This window comes from Hyla sarda, chromosome 3 (genome assembly GCF_029499605.1).
Source record: "Hyla sarda isolate aHylSar1 chromosome 3, aHylSar1.hap1, whole genome shotgun sequence".
NCBI classification, from domain to species: Eukaryota; Metazoa; Chordata; class Amphibia; order Anura; family Hylidae; genus Hyla; species Hyla sarda.
This window is the reverse complement of record NC_079191.1, coordinates 332,135,491-332,155,452: the sequence shown is the minus strand read 5'-3', so window position 1 is coordinate 332,155,452 and position 19,962 is coordinate 332,135,491. Positions and strand designations below refer to the sequence as shown.

The 19,962-nt window shown below is 41.8% G+C and overlaps 1 protein-coding gene across 4 annotated transcripts in view; it reads left to right on the top strand.

The window, feature by feature from the left end:
• The window catches only part of LOC130362581 (metabotropic glutamate receptor 1), a 443,185-nt gene that overhangs the window by 357,874 nt on the left and 65,349 nt on the right, over positions 1-19,962 (top strand). For all 4 annotated transcript variants that reach the window (XM_056567315.1, XM_056567317.1, XM_056567318.1 and 1 more), the window contains exon 4: positions 5,649-5,884. In XM_056567315.1, coding sequence (XP_056423290.1) covers positions 5,649-5,884 — 236 coding nt within the window. The remainder of the gene's footprint in view (positions 1-5,648; positions 5,885-19,962) is intronic.

The following is a 19,962-nucleotide window of genomic DNA, read 5'->3' as shown; positions in this document are numbered from 1 at the left end:
CTTCTATATGAAAATCTTTATCCTTCCAGTACTTATCAGCTGCTGTATACTACAGAGGAGGTTGTATGGTTCTTTTCTGTCTGACCACAGTGCTCTCTACTGACACCTTGGTCTGTGTCAGCAACTGTCCAGAGCAGGAGAGGTTTTCTATGGGGATTTGCTTGTACTCTGGACAGTTCCTGACATGGACAGAGGTGTCAGCAGAGAGCACTGTGGTCAGACTGGAAAGAACTACACAACGTTCTCTGTATCATACAGCAGCTGATAAGTACTAAAAGGATTACCATTTTTAAATAGTAGTAATTTACAAATATGTTTAACTTTTTGGCACCAGTGGATTTCCCCCCCCCCCCCCCCCCCCCCCACTGGATTACCCCTCTAAAGTACAAAAACAAATTTAAGTTGCAAGGGCAAAAACATATAATTAAAAAAGGCAAATTTCCCTGGGTTCCCTGTGGAGCATACAGCAGCTGATAAGTACTTGAAGGATTAAGATTTTTAAATAGAAGTAATATACAAATATGTTTAACTTTCTGGTACCAGTTGATTAGGCAAAATTTGTTTTCCACCGGAGTAATCCTTTAATGTAGCTTAGTCATCCTAAGTACCAAAATTAATACTGGTAATATTGTCATTTCTCAAGAGGTGCTTGCTTAGTATGACCTGTCATTTCTCCCTATAACTGTCATTTATTTTATTATTATATGTGTCCCTGGTCTTCAAAATCTTTCTTCTCTTCCATAACAAAATGTCCATATTAGGTCCTGTCTAGCACTTCCCAACAGGTTACTTGCCCCTCTTCCATAAATTAGAGTTCACTATCCTTGATCGGAAATCGGTAGGACAACCTCCACTACCATCATTGACTATGTTACTGTCACCATTACTTCTGGCAACCTTCACTGCAAGACAATTTCCTTTAGAAGTATAGGATCCATAAAAATAAAAAATAAATAAATAAAAAAAACTGTGAACCTTGCCTTTAAAACACTGGTCAAATGTCCTCTTGGTCATTAAAGTGAGTAGACCTTTCGTGGACAAAGTGATGCCACAGATACCACATTTTTTTAATTTGCTTTGTCTTCATGTCACAAATGAAAATACCAGATTAGATGACTAAACTGAAAATTAGAACCCCATAAATAATCTATGACATTGCTCTGAAGAATGGTCCATGTTTTCTATTGAGTGTTGACTTTGTATATTTTGTCTGTGGTTTTATTTTGTAAAATTGAGCTAGATGCGTAAATATCCCTTTTATATTTTTAATGAAAAATGTCAAGAGCTTCTAAGACCTACAATGCTGATGTCATTATCTACCCACATTTGCTGTGAGAAGCAATAACATATTTCATGAGTATTTTCTGCACACCCACTTATTTTAAACATAAAGAAACTAGACAGATTTTTAATGGATTACTTGTACTCTAAAGCAACAGTATTCGCATACAATATTAAACTTCAAGTTTATGGACAGTTTTCAAAAAGTTTTGTATTAGCATTTATTGTGTGTGTGGCAGGGGCAGACACAGACAGCAGAGGGCCCCTTTGCAAAGAATGTGTGTGGAAGGTGTGTAGTTCCCCCCGAATAGCCCCCCCAGTAGGCAGGTAGTCCCCCCAGATTAGACCCCCCAGTAGTCATGTAGTACCCCCAGATTAACCCCCCAGTAAGCAGGTAGTACCCCCAGATTATCCCCCCATAGGCAGGTGGTACCCCCAGATTATCCCCCCAGTAGGCAGGTAGTACCACCATATTACCCCCAGTACGCAGGTAGCAACCCCAGATGAGACCCCCCCCCCCCCCCAGTGGACAGGTTGCATCCCCAGATTAATCCCCCCCCCCCCCCAGTAGACAGGTATTTCCCCCAGATTAACCCCATTAGGCGGGTAGTACCCCAAGAATACCCCAAAGTAGGCAGGTAGTACCCCAAGATTACCCCCCAGTAGGCAGGTAGTACTCCCAGATTATCCACCAGTAGGCAGGTAGTACCCCGAGATTAACCCCCAGTAGGCAAGTAGTACCCGCAGATTAGACCCCCCTCCCCCAGTAGGCAGGTAGTACCCCCAGATTAGCCCCCCCAGTAGGCAGGGAGTACCCCCAGATTAGATCCCCACCAGTAGACAGGTAGTACCCCCATATTAGAGCCCCCCAGTAGACAGGTAGTACCCCCATATTAGACCCCCCCAGTAGACAGGTAGTACCACCAGATTAGACCGCCCCAATAGACAGGTAGTACCCCTAGATTAACCCCCTTCCCCCCTAGTAGACAGGTAGTACTCCCAGATTATCCCCCAGTAGGCAGGTAGTACCCCGAGATTAACGCCCAGTAGGCAAGTGGTACCCCCAGATTAGACCCCCCCACCAGTAGGCATGTAGTACCCCCAGATTAGCCCCCCCAGTAGGCAGGTAGTACCCCCAGATAAGACCCCCACCAGTAGATAGGTAGTGCCCCCATATTAGAGCCCCCAAGTAGACAGGTAGTACCCCCAGATTAGACCCCCAGTAGACAGGTAGTACCCCAGATTAGACCCCCCCCAGTAGACAGGTAGTATCCAGAGATTAATCCCATTAGACCCCCGTAAGTAGGTGGGTAGTACCCCCCAGATTAACCACCTTCCCCCCAAGTAGACAGGTAGTACCCCCAGTAGACAGAACCCCTAAATTAGACCCCCTCCCAGTAGACAGGTGGTACCCCCAGATTAGACCCCCCAAGTAGACTGGTAGTACCACCAGATTAGACCCCCCGAAGTAGACAGGTAGTACCCCTAGATTAACCCACCCCCACCCCCGGCTGGAACCTTTGTAGTTGGGATTCAGGGCAGCAGCTTACCCCAGATAAGGGCCAGCACATCGACGCATGGCTCGCTCGCTCACATCATGCTCTCAGAATACCTAGGGCCGGTGTCAGGACGTAGTGACGCCGGCTCTTGAATTCTTGGAGCGTGACGTAAGCGAGCGTCAATACGCGGCAGCCGGCCCTTATCTGGGGGACGGTGTATGGCACTTAACTGGGGGCGGAGCCCCCCTGATTCCCCAGCAGTTACAGGTGAGCAAATTATGGCCACAGAAATGTTTTTACTCTCTGCCTCCCACTCCACTGGCTCTCGCACTGCTGGCCCAGCCCGTATTGTGTGAGAGGGCCCCTGGACAGATGAACCGGCTACACAGGCGATATGTCAGCCCCTAGTGTATGGGTAAGGTCTTCTTTTTAAACCATTCTAAAACTTGCATCATTTGCTACTGATGAATTAGGCTATGTCCATATGGCAGAAAACAAGGGTGGACATTCTGCAAAATTGCATGTTCTCACCGTTTCCTTAGACAGCAATGCATTTCCGAGTGGAATCAGCAGAAATCGGGATTTCCGCAGCAGATGTTTCCCACATGTCAACAGTGCAGCAGAATCCCATTAAAATAAATGGGACCTTGCTGCTGCTGAATTTCCCAGCAAAATATTTCCGCTGAATTCCGCTTGGAAATTCCTCCGTGCGAACATATCCTTATAAATCAGTACAAACACAGCATACCTAGATTTTAAACTATATTAGAAATAATATCATATAATAATAAATATAATAATAAACCATAACTGGTAATATGAAACATAGATTCCTACCATTCCCCCAGACTATTCTGCACCATAATAGTACACAGTGAAGCAGGTTGTTAATGAAAACTGGCATAGTGTTAAAATGCAGTAATAGTTTGGGCACAGAACCTGTACTGAATCATCTTATGTGGGTTTGGGCTATGTTATACTGTTGACACCAGGGGGCTCTAATGGATGGGAACAGACATAACTCTGATCCCAGACATTTACTGGCTTTAATGCCAAGGTCCTTAGCAAGAAAGATACCTATTATGGATTGCTATGGCAACATAGAGGATAACATTGTTTCCAAGGCCTGCCAGGTACATATGCCTATTAGGTCCTGCCAGGTACATATGCCTATTAGGTCCTGCCAGGTACATATGCCTATTAGGTCCTGCCAGGTACAGAACCCAATAAGATGTTTGTCAGTGTAACAATGGCAGGCGTAACACATTACAATAAGTAAAGTGAAGCATTACAGAAGGATTCAGAGGTCCAATATTGGAACAAAACAAAAAAAAGTAAAGTAGTACAATGTCCTCATTTGTTAGAATAAAATAACAAAAATAACACAAGCTATTTCCTATTGTCATTGTGCATCATTATCTATGAATACTGTTGACTACTTTAAGAAAATGTATGTATCCCACAATAATATAGACAAAAGCTAAAACTTGTCGAACCAAAATAAGCACTCAGGAAGCCCTGTCAATTGAATTAAACATATTTTTTAATTTCTTAATTTTTTTTAGATTGTTTTCCATCCTGCAAGAAACAAGCTTTCAAACGACAACCTTAATTTAAAAAGAAAAACATTATTAAAAAAATATTGTATTCCCGAAGCCCAAATTAAAGGGGTACTCAGGTGAAAAACATTTTTTTTTTTAAATCAACTGGTGCCAGAAAGTTAAACAGATTTGTAAATTACTTCTATTAAAAAAAAATCTTAATCCTTCCTGTACTTATTAGCTGCTGAATACTACAGCGGAAATTCTTTTCTTTTTGAAACACAGAGCTGTCTGCTGACATCACGAGCACAGTGCTCTCTGCTGACATCTTAGGAACTGTCCAGAACAGCATATGTTTGCTGTGGGGATTTCCTTTTACGCTGGACAGTTCATAAAATGGACATGTCAGCAGAGAGCACTGTGCTCATGATGTCAGAAGACCGCTCTGTGTTTCAAACGGAAAAGAATTTACACTATAGTATTCAGCAGCTAATAAGTACAGGAAGGATTAAGATTTTTTAATAGAAGTAATTTACAAATCTGTTTCACTTTCTGGCACCAGTTGATTTAAAAAAAAAAAAAAAGTTTTTCACCAGAGTACCCCTTTAACGACGCAGGACGTATATTTACGTCCTGCGCCTGCTACCTCGATATGAAGCGGGATCGCGCCGTGATTCCGCATCATATCGCGTCGGTCCCAGCGCTCATCAACGGCCGGGACCCGCGGCTAATACCACACATCGCCGATCGCGGCGATGTGCGGTATTAACCCTTTAGAAGCCCTGCATGTAGTTATGATTTTTTCCAGAAGTGCGAAAAAATCAAACCTATATAAGTAGGGTATCATTTTAACCGTATGGACCTACAGAATAATGATAAGGTGTAATTTTTACTGAAATATGCACTGCGTAGAAACGGAAGCCCCCAAAAGTTACAAAATGGCATTTTTTCTTCGATTTTGTCGCACAATGATTTTTTTTCCGTTTCGCTGTGCATTTTTGGGTAAAATGACTAATGTCACTGCAAAGTAGAATTGGTGGTGCAAAAAATAAGCCGAGAAGTCCCAGCGGCTAGACCCCCGTGATCAGACATCATACCTTTTATCCTTTAGACCCTTTTGAACAACAAATGTATAAAAAATATAAGGCTGTTATTTTATAGAATGCAATATTTAAAATTTTATGATTAATCATGTAATATAAAATATATAATCGTCTAATACTATTGCTGAAATAGAAACTTTAGCCTTATAACTAAATATATTGATACGTTTTTTAATATACTGCTATACTATACTAATATACTACTTTCTTTTGTTCTCTTTCAGTGATGGATGGGCAGACAGAGATGAAGTCATAGATGGCTTTGAAGCTGAAGCAAATGGAGGAATTACCATAAAGCTTCAATCCCCAGAGGTTAGGTCCTTTGACAACTATTTTCTAAGTCTACGTTTAGACACCAATTCACGGAACCCTTGGTTTACTGAATTTTGGCAATACCGATTCCAGTGCAGAATTCCAGGACATCCACAAGAAAATACTAACTTTAATAAAATTTGTAAAGGTAAGGACATTATTTATTTCACTACATCTGGGTAATTTCTTTCCTCATTACAAACATTATGACATTCCATATTTTTCCCAGGTATTTTGTTAAAAGTGGAATGGAATGCGATATATTCCTTTTATTTTACTTTCAAATTAATTTCTTAGTAACAAATATAACTTTCATTCTTTCTATATACATTTTTATCACTTGCAAGTGCCTGCTGTTTTTTCAGTTATAAAGTTATTTTAGTCTTTCAAAACTATCCTATTTTTTAGGGTGTGTGCATCACTATAATAGCATGTGTCCTTACAGGCTGGATTTTTGGGTCTGTATTTTGAGCACAATATTACTCTCCCCCTTTCATGCAGTTCATGGATTACTGTAGAATCCTATGGTGATCTGATATAGCAGAAATCCCTGTTGGCACTACTAACATGTAATACAGAATCTAGGGGGACACTCGTGTGGGTTTCTGTGAGATACTACAGTTAGCTAGCAGCTAAGTGTCTTGAGAAAACATCTGAGGACATGAACCTTCTGTGGACCTTATGTGCTGCAGATTTTCCTTTTTAGGGTATACACAACATGGACAAAAGTATAGGGACACCTGTCCATTACACCTAGGACCTTTTTGAACATCCCATCCCAATCAAAATGGTAGAGTAGGGATAGAGTAGGAATAGGAATAGAGTGGCTTCCCCAGCTTCCACTCTTCTGGAAATAATTTGGGCATGATTTTGAGGTGTGTCTATGGGAACTAGTGGTCACTTATTCAGAAGGCCAGTCAAGTCTTTCCACACCAAAGTCACCCAACCATGCCTTCATGGACCTTGCTTTGTTCACTGGGACACAGTCATGCTGGAACAGAAAAGGGCCAAACCCAAACTATTCCCATAAAGTTGGAAGCATAAAATTGTCGAAAATGTCTTGGTATGCTGAAGCAAAGGGGTCCAAGCCAACTCCAGAACCCCAACCCCATAATATTATTGCTCGTCCATCAGACTGCTGTATAAAGAAGCATGTTACATCGCTCCAAACTTTGCAGTTAGCAGAGCACTGGCAACTTTTATGTAATATGCCCTTTAATGACTTTAGTTTGTCTGCCACTTCTTAACAATACCACTAACAATTCTTCATAGGAGATGGGACATTTCACTAACTGACTTGTAGCAGCCATGTCCCCCTAGTACAGTACCAGTGAGCTCTTTGAATGACCCATTCAGTCACTAATGTTTGTAGAGCAAACTGCATTGGTAGTCACTTGATTTTATACATCTGTGGCAATGGAAATGAATTATTTACTTGGATTAAATATTTCCACATCTATATAGTGTCTCTGTTTCACAATATAACAATAAATTCATTCACTGATGCGGGGGAGTGTGGGGGGGCACTTATTTTTTTGGTTTGGCCTACGGTTATTGGTGGGGTAATGATTTTCATCAAATAGAACAGCGGTATCAAAACTTATTTTATAGGATGTGATACATGGGGGGGAAAGTATCCACTTCACTTCCCTCCACTTGGCAGTGCCTCTACTTCTATATGTAGTAGTAAAGTCATATGCTATAGACTATACCTGGCAGTGCCATTTACTGCTATATGCCCTAGTAATGTCACATCCTATCCTAAGAGGTGTGGTAATAGGGGGCCGGGAGGCCTGTTGGTGTTGGCGAGGTTGGTGGGGGGGAAGGCTCTGTCAGTGGACCCAGGCCTAGGGCAGCAGAAAACCAAAATACAGTACTGTTCACTGCAATGCCGTAAAAAGGCAGAGAGGCTTGTAATCCTTTCACTACTCTGGCACCCAGCATCTGGGACACATGCCTTGACATTCACCCTCAGATACATTCCGCAACTATCATACAATAGGTTTGTGCCTCAAATTTACATTGTAAATGAAATCACCACTAGCATCCCTTGCCTTAGTACTCACAGTATAGAAACCATAGAAACAAATGTGACCTGGTTGTGTATACATGGGATATATGATTATTTATACAGTTACTGTTACATTACATTTGTGATATAATGTTGTTGTAGGATGTCCTATAACCTGGTCATATTGTCTAGTGTAGGGATGAGTTTTGTGATAAAATGTCAGCTCTTTTTTTTCCCATTTAATTTTAGCTTAACGGGGTACTCTGGTAGAATTATTTTTTTTTTAAATCAACTGGTGCCAGAAAGTTATACAGATTTGTAAATTACTTCTATTTAACCCCTTAACGAAGCAGGACGTATATTTACTTCCTGCGCCGGCTCCCGCCATATGAAGCGGGGTCGCATCACATCGCGTCGGTCCCGGCGCTCATCAACGGCCGAGACCCGCGGCTAATACCACACATCGCCGATCGCGGCAATGTGCGGTATTAACCCTTTAGAAGCGGCGGTCAAAGCTGACCGCCGCTTCTAAAGTGAAAGTGAAACTATCCCGGCTAGTCAGTCAGGCTGTTCGGGACCGCTGCGGTGAAATCGCGGCGTCCCGAACAGCTTACAGGACACCGGGAGGGCCCTGACCTGCCTCCTCGGTGTCCGATCGACGAATGACTGCTCCGTGCCTGAGATCCAGGCAGGAGGAGTCAAGCACCGATAACACTGATCACAGGCGTGTTAATACACGACAGTGATCTGTGTAAGAAATTAGTGTGTGCAGTGTTATAGGTCCCTATGGGACCTATAGCACTGCAAAAAAAAGTTAAAAAAAGGGTCAATAAAGGTCATTTAACCTCTTCCCTAATAAAAGTTTGAATCACCCCCCTTTTCCCATAAAAAAAATAAAACAGTGTAAATAAAAATAAAAATAAACATATGTGGTATCGCCACGTGCGTAAATGTTAAAAATATATTGTTAATTAAACCGCACGGTCAATGGCATACATGTAAAAAAAAAATCCAAAATCCAAAAAAGCGTATTTTGGTCACTTTTTATACCATTAAAAAATGAATAAAAAGTGATTAAAAAGTCCGATCAAAACAAAAATCATACCAATAAAAACTTCAGATCACGCCGCAAAAAATGAGTCCTCAAACTGCCCTGTATGTGGAAAAATAAAAAAGTTATAGGGGTCAGAAGATGACATTTTTAAACATATAAATTTTCCTTCATGTAGTTATGATTTTTTCCAGAATTACGACAAAATCAAACCTATATAAGTAGGGTATCATTTTAACCGTATGGACCTACAGAATAATAAGGTGTCATTTTTACTAAAATATGCACTGCGTAGAAACGGAAGCCCCCAAAAGTTACAAAATGGCGTTTTTTTCTTCGATTTTGTCGCACAATGATTTTTTTCTTTCCGTTTCGCCGTGAATTTTTGGTTAAAATGACTAATGAATTGGTGACGCAAAAAATAAGCCATAATATGGATTTTTAGGTGGAAAATTGAAAGGGTTATGATTTTTAAAAGGTATGGAGGAAAAAACGAAAGTGCAAAAACTGAAAAACCCTGAGTCCTTAAGGGGTTAAAAATCTAAATCCTTCCAGTACTTATCAGCTGCTGTATGCTACAGAGTAAGTTCTTTTCTTTTTGAATTTCTTTTCTGTCTGACCACAGTGTTCTCTGCTGACACCTCTATCCATGTCAGGTAGTCAGGTATTGCCCAGAGCAGGAGTAAATCCCTATAGCAAACCTATCCTGCTCTTGACAGTTCCTGACACGGACAGAGGTGTCAGCGGAGAGCTCTGTGGTCAGACAGAAAAGATATTCAAAAATAAAAGATTTTCCTCTGTAATATACAGCAGCTGATAAGTACTGGAAGGGCTAAAATGTTTAAATAGAGATCATTTACAAATCTGTTTAACTTTCTGGCACCAGTTGATTTAAAAAAAAATTCCACTGGAGAACCCCTTTATATTAGATTCTATTAGCTTAAATTAGGCCAAGCTTAAAGGGGTATTCCAGGCAGGGGTATTCCAAAGGATAGGGGATAAGATGTCTGATTGCGGGGGGCCCGCTGCTGAGACCCCCCGCGATCTCCCTGTTTCTGAAACCTCCGGGTTTCCTGGACTGGGGACGTGATGTCACACCACGCCCCCTCCATTCATCTCTATGGGAGGGGGCGTGACGGCCATCACGCCCCCTCCCATAGACATGAATGGAGGGGGCATGACGTCACTTACCCAGTCCCGGAAACCCGGAGGTTTCCGAAACTGGAGATTCAGCACCCGCATAGAATGCGGGTGCTGCAGGGAGATCGCGGGGAGTCTTAGCAGTGGGCCCCCCCGCGATCAGACATCTTATCCCCTATCCTTTGGATAGGGGATAAAATGTTTTTGCCCAGAATACCCCTTTAATTTTTAACAACAGTAAAAATCCTTTAAAATGAATGGGGTTCTCCAGTAAAAAAAATATAAAAAAAATTAAATCAACTGGTGCCAGAAAGTTATACAGATTTGTAAATTACTTCTATTTAAAAATCATAATCCTTCCAGTACTTATCAGCTGCTGTATACTACAGAGGAAGTCATTTTCTTTTTGAATTTTTTTTCTGTCTGACCACTGTGCTCTCTGCTGACACCCTTGTCCATGTCAGGACCTGTCTAAAGCAGGAGCAAATCCCCATAGCAAACCTCTTCTGCTCTGGACAGTTCCTGTCATGGACAGAGGTGTCAGCAGAGAGAAATGTGACCAGACAGAAAAATTATTCAAAAAGAAAAGAACTTCCTCTGGAGCATACAGCAGCTGATAAGTACTGGAAGGATTAACATTTTTTAATAGAGGTAATTTACAAATCTCACAGATAAGTATGAAAGAAGACAAGCGCACTCACCGGGATTATTGCTTCACCTGTATGCTTTATTGTGGAATCTCAGCATTAGGAACTGAGCCAAGTGTGCCGGGGGACGGCAGGTGAAGGAGGTGTTCTAATTTACAAATCTGTTTAACTTTCTGGCACCAGTTGATTTTATTAAAAAAATTCCACCGGAGTACTTCTTTAACAGTATTGTAGAATAAGTTAGGACTGGGTAAATAACTGTATAATGTGAATTGTTTTTGATAAGATCTAAGTCATATCCACTCATTTCATTCCTCCTTAGCACACTTGAAGCTTCTTTAGCAAATATTCAGTGTCTCCGTTTTATTTTCATCATCAGTTTTGTAAAGTATGCCCTTCTTTCTGATTTGCTACTAGACTTCATGGCTGCAAATTGTGGAATTCTAAGTAACTGTATAAAAAAGAATTTATTTTCACCTCGAGTTATGATGTTTTCTGTCTGAAATTATAGTGCAGGAAAGGAAAGTTACCATGGCAGCCACAATTTTAATATCCAGAAAGAGGTTTAAAGATTTGCAGAATTGATTCAAGGGTATGATATTAGTAATTGAAAATCTCTTTTAAGCGGATTAGCACTGGCCTTATTTAGTATTGTGTCACTTGAATGACTCTCATACTATTGTACATTACTCCCACAATAGCGGCCATATGAAGGAAGCAAAACAGATTTCAGAATAACACAGTTGTGTAGTGGTATATTTCTTAAATGGAATCATTTCTTTTCCACATTTGGTTTTTTGAAGTTTTTGTCTTTTTTCTTTATCAAAATATCTTTCTCTTCCACTACAATGAGTATGAAGTTTGTAAGTAGAACAACAGGCTTGCAGCCTTTGTAAACTTTTGGGAGGGTGCATCACTCACAAAAGTGCCAAAGCCTCTTCAAACTGCTGATCGGCAGGGGTGCCTGGAGTAACATCACCATTGAATTACTGTAATATTCATGGTCTTCCCTGAGGAGAAGCCATCAAATTGTAAAGATAAGATAACCCCTTTACAGAGAAACTGCCACCCATCTTGAAGAGTTTCCCCCCTCACATATACTAATGTGACACAAACAGGAAGTTAATATCACCAACCATTCCCATTTTATTAAGGTGTATGCATATAAATGGCCCACCCTGTACTTTTTGTTTCAAGTCACTGTTTGGCTCATTTAAAGGGGATAATTCACCTAGATTTTTTTCTGATTAGAGACAGATTACTAAAATATTTAGTAATATTTCTAGTATGCTACTATTTTCTGATTGCAATTTTTATTTTTTTGCACATTAACATGGGGGCTTCCATGTTGCCTAAGCTGTTTTAAACAACATTTAGTGTTGCACTTTACAGCAGGCCCCATGGGTCATAGACAATAATAGACAGGTCCTGTCCCATTCAGGTGAATTGGGGATTCTACTGGCCAATCTCTGTGATATGTTTAAAGAACATTCTATAGGGAGGGGGATGCTGAGCTCATCTGTGAATGGTTGTGCGTCCAGTGTTATCCCCCTACTGGTGTCACCTTTCGCTGTAATCCTGAGAAAAAAAGCACTACTGGGAAATGATCTGTACAGAACAGGAAGTCTAAGCTTAGATTTTACGAGTCAAACCCAAAAAATTTCCCAGAAAAGTGATACATCTGTTGACAGCTATTTTCAGGTTTCTTGGCCCTTTAGTGCAGAACAGATTGCTTACAGGCTACAGGGAGGTCAGTGTCTTGGCACTAAAGGGGTAAGATCTCTTTGTTCTGTCTGCAGATGGGTCACTTCTCCTTCTAGGGAATTATTCTGGCTTGGCTTATTAAATCCCCAGTCATGTTTTAAAGTTTCTTAACCCCTTAAGGACACATGACGTTCTCATACGTCTCCATTTCCGAGTCCTTAAGGACACATGACGTATGAGAACGTCATGTGTTTTACCGGCCCCCCGCAACCATCTGGAGCGGAGCCGGTCCCCGATGCCTGCTGAAATCGTTCAGCAGGCATCGGGGCATATCGCCCAGGGGGGTCATTATGACCCCCCATGTCGGCGATGGCCGCAGATCGCTGGACAATTCAGTCCAGCGATCTGCGGCGGATTCCGGGTCAATCGGGTCTCCAGTGACCCGGTGACCCGGAATTATTGGCTGATCGGGGCCGTCAGAGACGGCCCCGAACAGCCATAGCCAGCAGGGGTGAGGTGGCACTGGTGCCACCTCACGATCGCCCTGATTCGTCGGCCGGATTACCGGCCGACCAATCAGGGCGCCTGCTGCGGGTGTCACTCCCGCAACCCGCTCCGCCCCTCTTCCAGAAGACGTGAGCGGGTGCGGGACGTGCACCCCGGGTGCTGGGGACCCCGATCCCCGGCGCCCCTGTTGGGATCGGGGCCCCAGGAGCAGCGGCGGCGGCGGAGACGACGAGGGACTGACCTGGTGCGGCGAGGATCGTTGGAGGTGAGTGACAGCCTCCTGCTGTTGCTTAGCAACAGCTCCCAGCATGCAACAAGGGCATGCTGGGAGCTGTAGTTATGCAACAGCAGGAGGCAGACCACCACAACTCCCAGCATGCCCTTATGGGCATGCTGGGACTTGTAGTTTTGCAACAGCTGGAGGCACATTCTTTCTATGGAAAAGTGTACCTTCAGCTGTTGTGTAACTACAACTCCCAGCTTGCACAAACAGCTCAAGTGCATGCTGGGAGTTGTAGTAGTGCATCTGGTGGTTGCATAACTACAACTCCCAGCATGCCCGTTGGCTGTCGGTGGCTGCTGAGAGTTGTAGTTTTGCAACAGCTGAAGGCACACTGAGTTAAGTAGTAAACCAGTGTGTCTCCAGCTATTGCATAACTACAATCCCCAGCATCCCCAGCCAAAGTAGTATGCCTCCAGCTGTTGCATAACTACAACACCCAGCATGCCCTTCCGCTGTCCGTACATGCTGGGGGTTGTAGCTTTTGCAACAGCTGAAGGCACACTGGTTGCAAAACACTGAGTTTGTTACCAAACTCGGTGTTTCACAACCAGTGTGCCTCCAGCTGTTGCAAAACTACAACTCCCAGCATGCACTGATAGACCGTACATGCTGGGAGTTGTAGTTTTGCAACAGCTGGTTGTTCCCCCCCCAATGTGAACGTACAGGGTACACTCACATGGGCGGAGGATTACGGTTAGTATCCGGCTGCAAGTTTGAGGTGCGGCAAAATTTCTGCAGCAGCTCAAACTGCCAGCGAGAAACTACTGTGAACCCCCCGCCCATGCGACTGTACCCTAAAAACACTACACTACACTAACACACAATAAAATAAAAAGTAAAAAACACTACGTATACACATACCCCTATACAACCCCCCTCCCCAATAAAAATGAAAATGTCTGGTACGCCACTGTTTCCAAAACGGAGCCTCCAGCGGTTGCAAAACTACAACTCCCAGCATGCACTGATAGACCGTACATGCTGGGAGTTGCAGTTTTGCAACAGCTGGATGTTCCCCCCCCCCCCAATGTGAACGTACAGGGTACACTCACATGGGCGGAGGATTACAGTAAGTATCCGGCTGCAAGTTTGAGCTGCGTCAAATTTTCTGCCGTAGCTCAAACTGCCAGCGAGAAACTACTGTGAACCCCCGTCCATGCGACTGTACCCTAAAAACACTACACTACACTAACACAAAATAAAATAAAAGGTAAAAAACACTACATATACACATACCCCTATACAACCCCCCTCCCCAATAAAAATGAAAAACGTCTGGTACGCCACTGTTTCCAAAACGGAGCCTCCAGCTGTTGCAAAACAACTACTCCCAGTATTGCCAGATAGCCGTTGACTGTCCAGGCATGCTGGGAGTTTTACAACAGCTGGAGGCACCCTGTTTGGGAATCACTGGCGTAGAATACCCCTATGTCCACCCCTATGCAAGTCCCTAATTTAGGCCTCAAATGCGCATGGCGCTCTCACTTTGGAGCCCTGTCGTATTTCAAGGCAACAGTTTAGGGCCACATATGGGGTATCGCCGTACTCGGGAGAAATTGGGCTTCAAATTTTGGGGGGTATTTTCTGCTATTACCCTTTTAAAAAATGTAAAATTTTTGGGAAAACAAGCATTTTAGGTAAAAAAAATATATATTTTTTTACATATGCAAAAGTCGTGAAACACCTGTAGGGTATTAAGGTTCAAATTACCCCTTGTTACGTTCCCCAAGGGGTCTAGTTTCCAAAATGGTATGCCATGTGGTTTTTTTTTGCTGTCCTGGCACCATAGGGGGTTCCTAAATGCGGCATGCCCCCAGAGCAAAATTCGCTTTCAAAAAGCCAAATGTGACTCCTTCTCTTCTGAGACCTGTAGTGCGCCAGCAGAGCACTTTTCACACCCATATGGGGTGTTTTCTGAATCGGGAGAAATTGGGCTTCAAATTTTGGGGGGTATTTTCTGCTATTACCCTTTTTAAAATTGTAAAAATTTTGGGAAACCAAGCATTTTAGGTAAAAAAAATATATTTTTTTTTACATATGCAAAAGTCGTGAAACACCTGTAGGGTATTAAGGTTCACATTACCCCTTGTTACGTTCCCCGAGGGGTCTAGTTTCCAAAATGGTATGCCATGTGTTTTTTTTTGCTGTTCTGGCACCATAGGGGCTTCCTAAATGCGGCATGCCCCCAGAGCAAAATTTGCTTTCAAAAAGCCAAATGTTACTCCTTCTCTTCTGAGACCTGTAGTGCGCCAGCAGAGCACTTTTCACCCCCATATGGGGTGTTTTCTGAATCGGGAGAAATTGGGCTTCAAATTTTGGGGGGTATTTTCCGCTATTACCCTTTTTAAAAATGTAAACATTTTGGGAAAACAAGCATTTTAGGTAAAAAAAAAATTTTTTTTTTACATATGCAAAAGTCGTGAAACACCTGTAGGGCATTAAGGTTCACGTTACACCTTGTTACGTTCCCCGAGGGGTCTAGTTTCCAAAATGGTATGCCATGTGGTTTTTTTTTGTTGTTCTGGCACCATAGGGGCTTCCTAAATGCGGCATGCCCCCAGAGCAAAATTTGCTTTCAAAAAGCCAAATGCGACTCCTTCTCTTCTGAGACCTGTAGTGCACCAGCAGAGCACTTTTCACCCCCATGCGAGGTGTTTTCTGTATCGAGAGAAATTGGGCTTCAAATTTTGGGGGGTATTTTCTGCTATTACCCTTTTTAAAAATGTAAAATTTTTGGGAAACCAAGCATTTTAGGTAAAAAAAATATATATTTTTTTTACATATGCAAAAGTCGTGAATCACCTGTGGGGTATTAAGGTTCACTTTACCCCTTGTTACGTTCCCTGAGGGGTCTAGTTTCCAAAATGGTATGCCATGTGTTTTTTTTTTGCTGTCCTGGCACCATAGGGGCTTCCTAAATGCGGCATGCCCCCCAAAAACCATTTGTCGCTCCTTCCCTTCTGAGCCCTCTACTGCGCCCGCCAAACAATTAACATAGACATATGAGGTATGTGCTTACTCGAGAGAAATTGGGTTTCAAATACAAGTAAAAATTTTCTCCTTTTTATCCCTTGCAAAAATTCAAAAATTGGGTCTACTAGAACATGCGAGTGTAAAAAATGAAGATTTTGAATTTTCTCCTTCACTTTGCTGCTATTCCTGTGAAACACCTAAAGGGTTAATACACTTACTGAATGTTTTTTTGAATACTTTAGGGGGTGTAGTTTTTATAATGGGGTCTTTTATGGGGTATTTCTAATATGAAGACCCTTCAAATCCACTTCAAAACTGAACTGGTCCCTGAAAAATAGTGAGTTTGAAAATTTTGTGAAAAATTTCAAAATTGCTACTGAACTTTGAAGCCCTATGGTGTCTTCCAAAAGTAAAAACTCATAAATTTTATGATGCAACCATAAAGTAGACATATTGTATATGTGAACCCCAAAAAAATATATTTTGAATATCCATTTTCCTTACAAGCAGAGAGCTTCAAAGTTAGAAAAATGCAAAATTTTCATTTTTTTCATCAAATTTTGGGATTTTTCACCAAGAAAGGATGCAAGTTACCATTAAATTTTACCACTAAGTTAAAGTAGAATATGTCACAAAAAAACAATCTCGGAATCATAATGATAACTAAAAGCATTCCAGAGTTATTAATGTTTAAAGTGACAGTGGTCAGAATTGCAAAAAACGCTCCGGTCCTTAAGGTATAAAATGGCCTGGTCCTTAAGGGGTTAAAGGGGCCAAACATTGGCTTAAAGGATTTACATATAAATCTTCCAAGTATTCTCAGTGAAGCATAAATGGCCTGTAAGTTTCCATACACCTTTATTATGCTCTGCTCGAGGAGATATATTATCCCTTCGGTCCTATAGTGCAGCACTCTATGCAGTCAGTCAGCACCCTGCTTTGTGCTGAAAATGAAATAGAACCTAAGTATGTAATTACATCTAAAAGTAGACAGTGGGCATATTGTTTACATATAGTACATGCCAACAATAGAAGTAAAGTTATGTAAAGTATCAATAATTAACCCCTTAAGGACGCAGGGTTTTTCTGTTTTTGCATTTTTCGTTTTTTCCTCATCACCTTCTAAAAATCATAAGGCTTTCAATTTTGCACCTACAGACCCATATGAGGCTTATCTTTTGTGCCACCAATTGTACTTTATAATGACATCAATTATTTCACCATAAAATTAACGGTGAAACCAGAAAAAAAATATTTGTGGGGCAAAATTGGAAAAAACAAAATTTTTTTTACTTTTGGGGGCTTCCGATTCTATGCAGTGCACTGTTGGGTAAAAATGACACCATATCTTTATTCTGCAGGTCCATATGGTTACAAGGATACCTAATTTATATAGGTTTTATTTTATTTTACTACTTTAAAAAATGATAACTACATGCACCAAAATTAGTATGTGTAAAATTGTCATCTTCTGACCCCTATAACTTTTTTATTTTATTTATATATTTTATTTCTCCATATACAATGATGTGTGAGGGCTCATTTTTTGCATCGTGACATGAAGTTTTTATTTTTGATTTTTGTTTTGATGGGACTTTTTGATCGCTTTTTATACATTGACCAAAAATACGCATTTGTGGACTTTTAGAATTTTTATACGTGTACGCCATTGACCGCGTGGTTTAATTAACATTATATTTTTATAGTTCGGGCATTTACGCACGAGGCGATACCACATATGTTTATTTTTATTTACTTTTTTTTAATGCAAAAAGGGGGGTGATTCAAACTTTTTTTTTGCAAGGTTATAGCCCTCATAGGGGACTATAAGATGCAATACCATGATTGCAGACACTGATCCATACTATGCCATAGCATAGCATTTATCAGTCTTATCAGTGCTCTGCTGCTCCAGCCTGGATCTCAGGCATGGAGCAGCAGAGCGACGATCGACAGTGGGAAGCAAGGTAAGAAGCTGTCCTTTCAGCTGTTCAGTCCGGAACAGCCCACTGAGCTAACCGGCAACAGTTTTCTCCTATTTTAGATGCTACAATCAACTTTTATTGCAACGTCTAAAGGGTTAATACCGGACATCAGCCTGATTGTCAATGTCCGTTATTATCCGCGGGTCCCGTGTGCTGATAGCAACCGGGACCTGCCGGGTATGAATTGCGCTCAGCCCCTGAGTGTGCTTCACTTATTGGGAGACGGCGCAGGACGTAAATATACGTCCGGCATAGTTAAGGGGTTAATATATAGAAGCTTATGAGTTTTCCTACCTGAAGATATCTATTAGGGTGCATTCACACTATGTTTTGGGGTTGTGGCTGCTGGATCCGGTGGGGAAATTTAAAAACCGGCCACTGACTCTGGTCGGCTAATTTTTGCACTGTATCGGTTTTATTGCCGCACTGAAAACCACAGCAGACCATGGTTTTCATTTTGGTAACAAAACCAGATACTGTTTAAAATTGAGCCGACCTGAGTCACTATCTGACTACTGCCGGCTTATTTAAATTAATTAGATGTGGCGCAGGTCCAGCAGGGATACGGCAGTGAATAGTTTTTAAATCTCTCCACTAGATTCGGCAGCTGGATTCCCAAAACATAGAGTGAATGTACCCTGAAGATTGGTCTGAATCTGAGGATTTTTCCTTTCCAAGAATGTATAGATGCGGGCGGCTGCTCTTCTATGGTCCCCTGCACTGCCGTATTTATACACCTATTCATATCTCCTGCAGAGAGCTGTGATTGGCCAGATGGTTCCAGCCAATCACAACTCTCTGTGGGAAATATGAATAGTATATACACGTCAGTGCAGGGGACCATAGAAGAGCTTCCACCGCATCTATACATTATACAGGAGGATCACAGCGGGTGTCAGTAGTGACAATCGCTGTGATCTTTCCTTAACTGCAGGTACTACTGCTCCCAACGTGAAGCAAACTCTGCTCAATGCTGGGAGATGTAGTACCTGCATTAATAGACAGATCGCAACAGGTGTCAGAATTTACACTCGCTGTGATCGGTCCATTAATGCATTTATTACAGCTCCCAGCATGGAGCAGAGTGTACTCCATGTTGGGAGTAGTAGTACCTGCAATTAAGGACAGATCACAGCGGGTGTCACTCCTGGCACCAAATGCGATCGTCCTATCTATTGCAGAGATGCGGAGCGGCTTTTTCCTGCGCTCGCATCTCTGCACCATACTCCGGCCGGCCAGTGATATGAATAGAACATCACTCATTCATATTTCCCTCTAAGAGCTGTGATTGGCTGCCACCATCCGGCCAATCCCCACTCTGGGCGGAAAATATGAATGAGTGGTGTGAATTTCTATTAACATCACTGACTGGCCGGAGTACAGAGCAGAGATGCGAGCGCTGTATAGAGCCGCTCCGCATCTCTGCAATAGATTCTGACACCCGAGACGATATGTCTATTAGTACAGGAACTACTACTCCCATCATGGAACAGTCTGTTCCATGCTGGGAGTAGTAGTACTACCTAAAAAATAGAGAGAGAAAAAGGGAAACACACCTACACTTTATTAAAAATGAAGAAAAATTTCTTTATAAAAAATACATTAAAAACATGTTTCCCATCCCTACTGCATCATTTTTCTATTTTTTTTTTTTTTTGGTACCCAACAAATTTTGAAAAAAACACCAAAGGGGCCAAAAAATGCAATTTCCACCTCAAATGCAAAAACGACAGAAAAAACGTCAGACGCAGGTAATTGCACTGGCGTTTTTTCTGGCATTTTATTTTCACACAAAAAAACGCAGAAAAAAAAAACAAGTGGAAACTTAGCCTTATAGATATTTTAAGAGACAACATATAAGTACCCTCGGATAACATGGACTTGCTTTCAATAGGCAATTGGGTTTCACGATTTTGAATAGAACT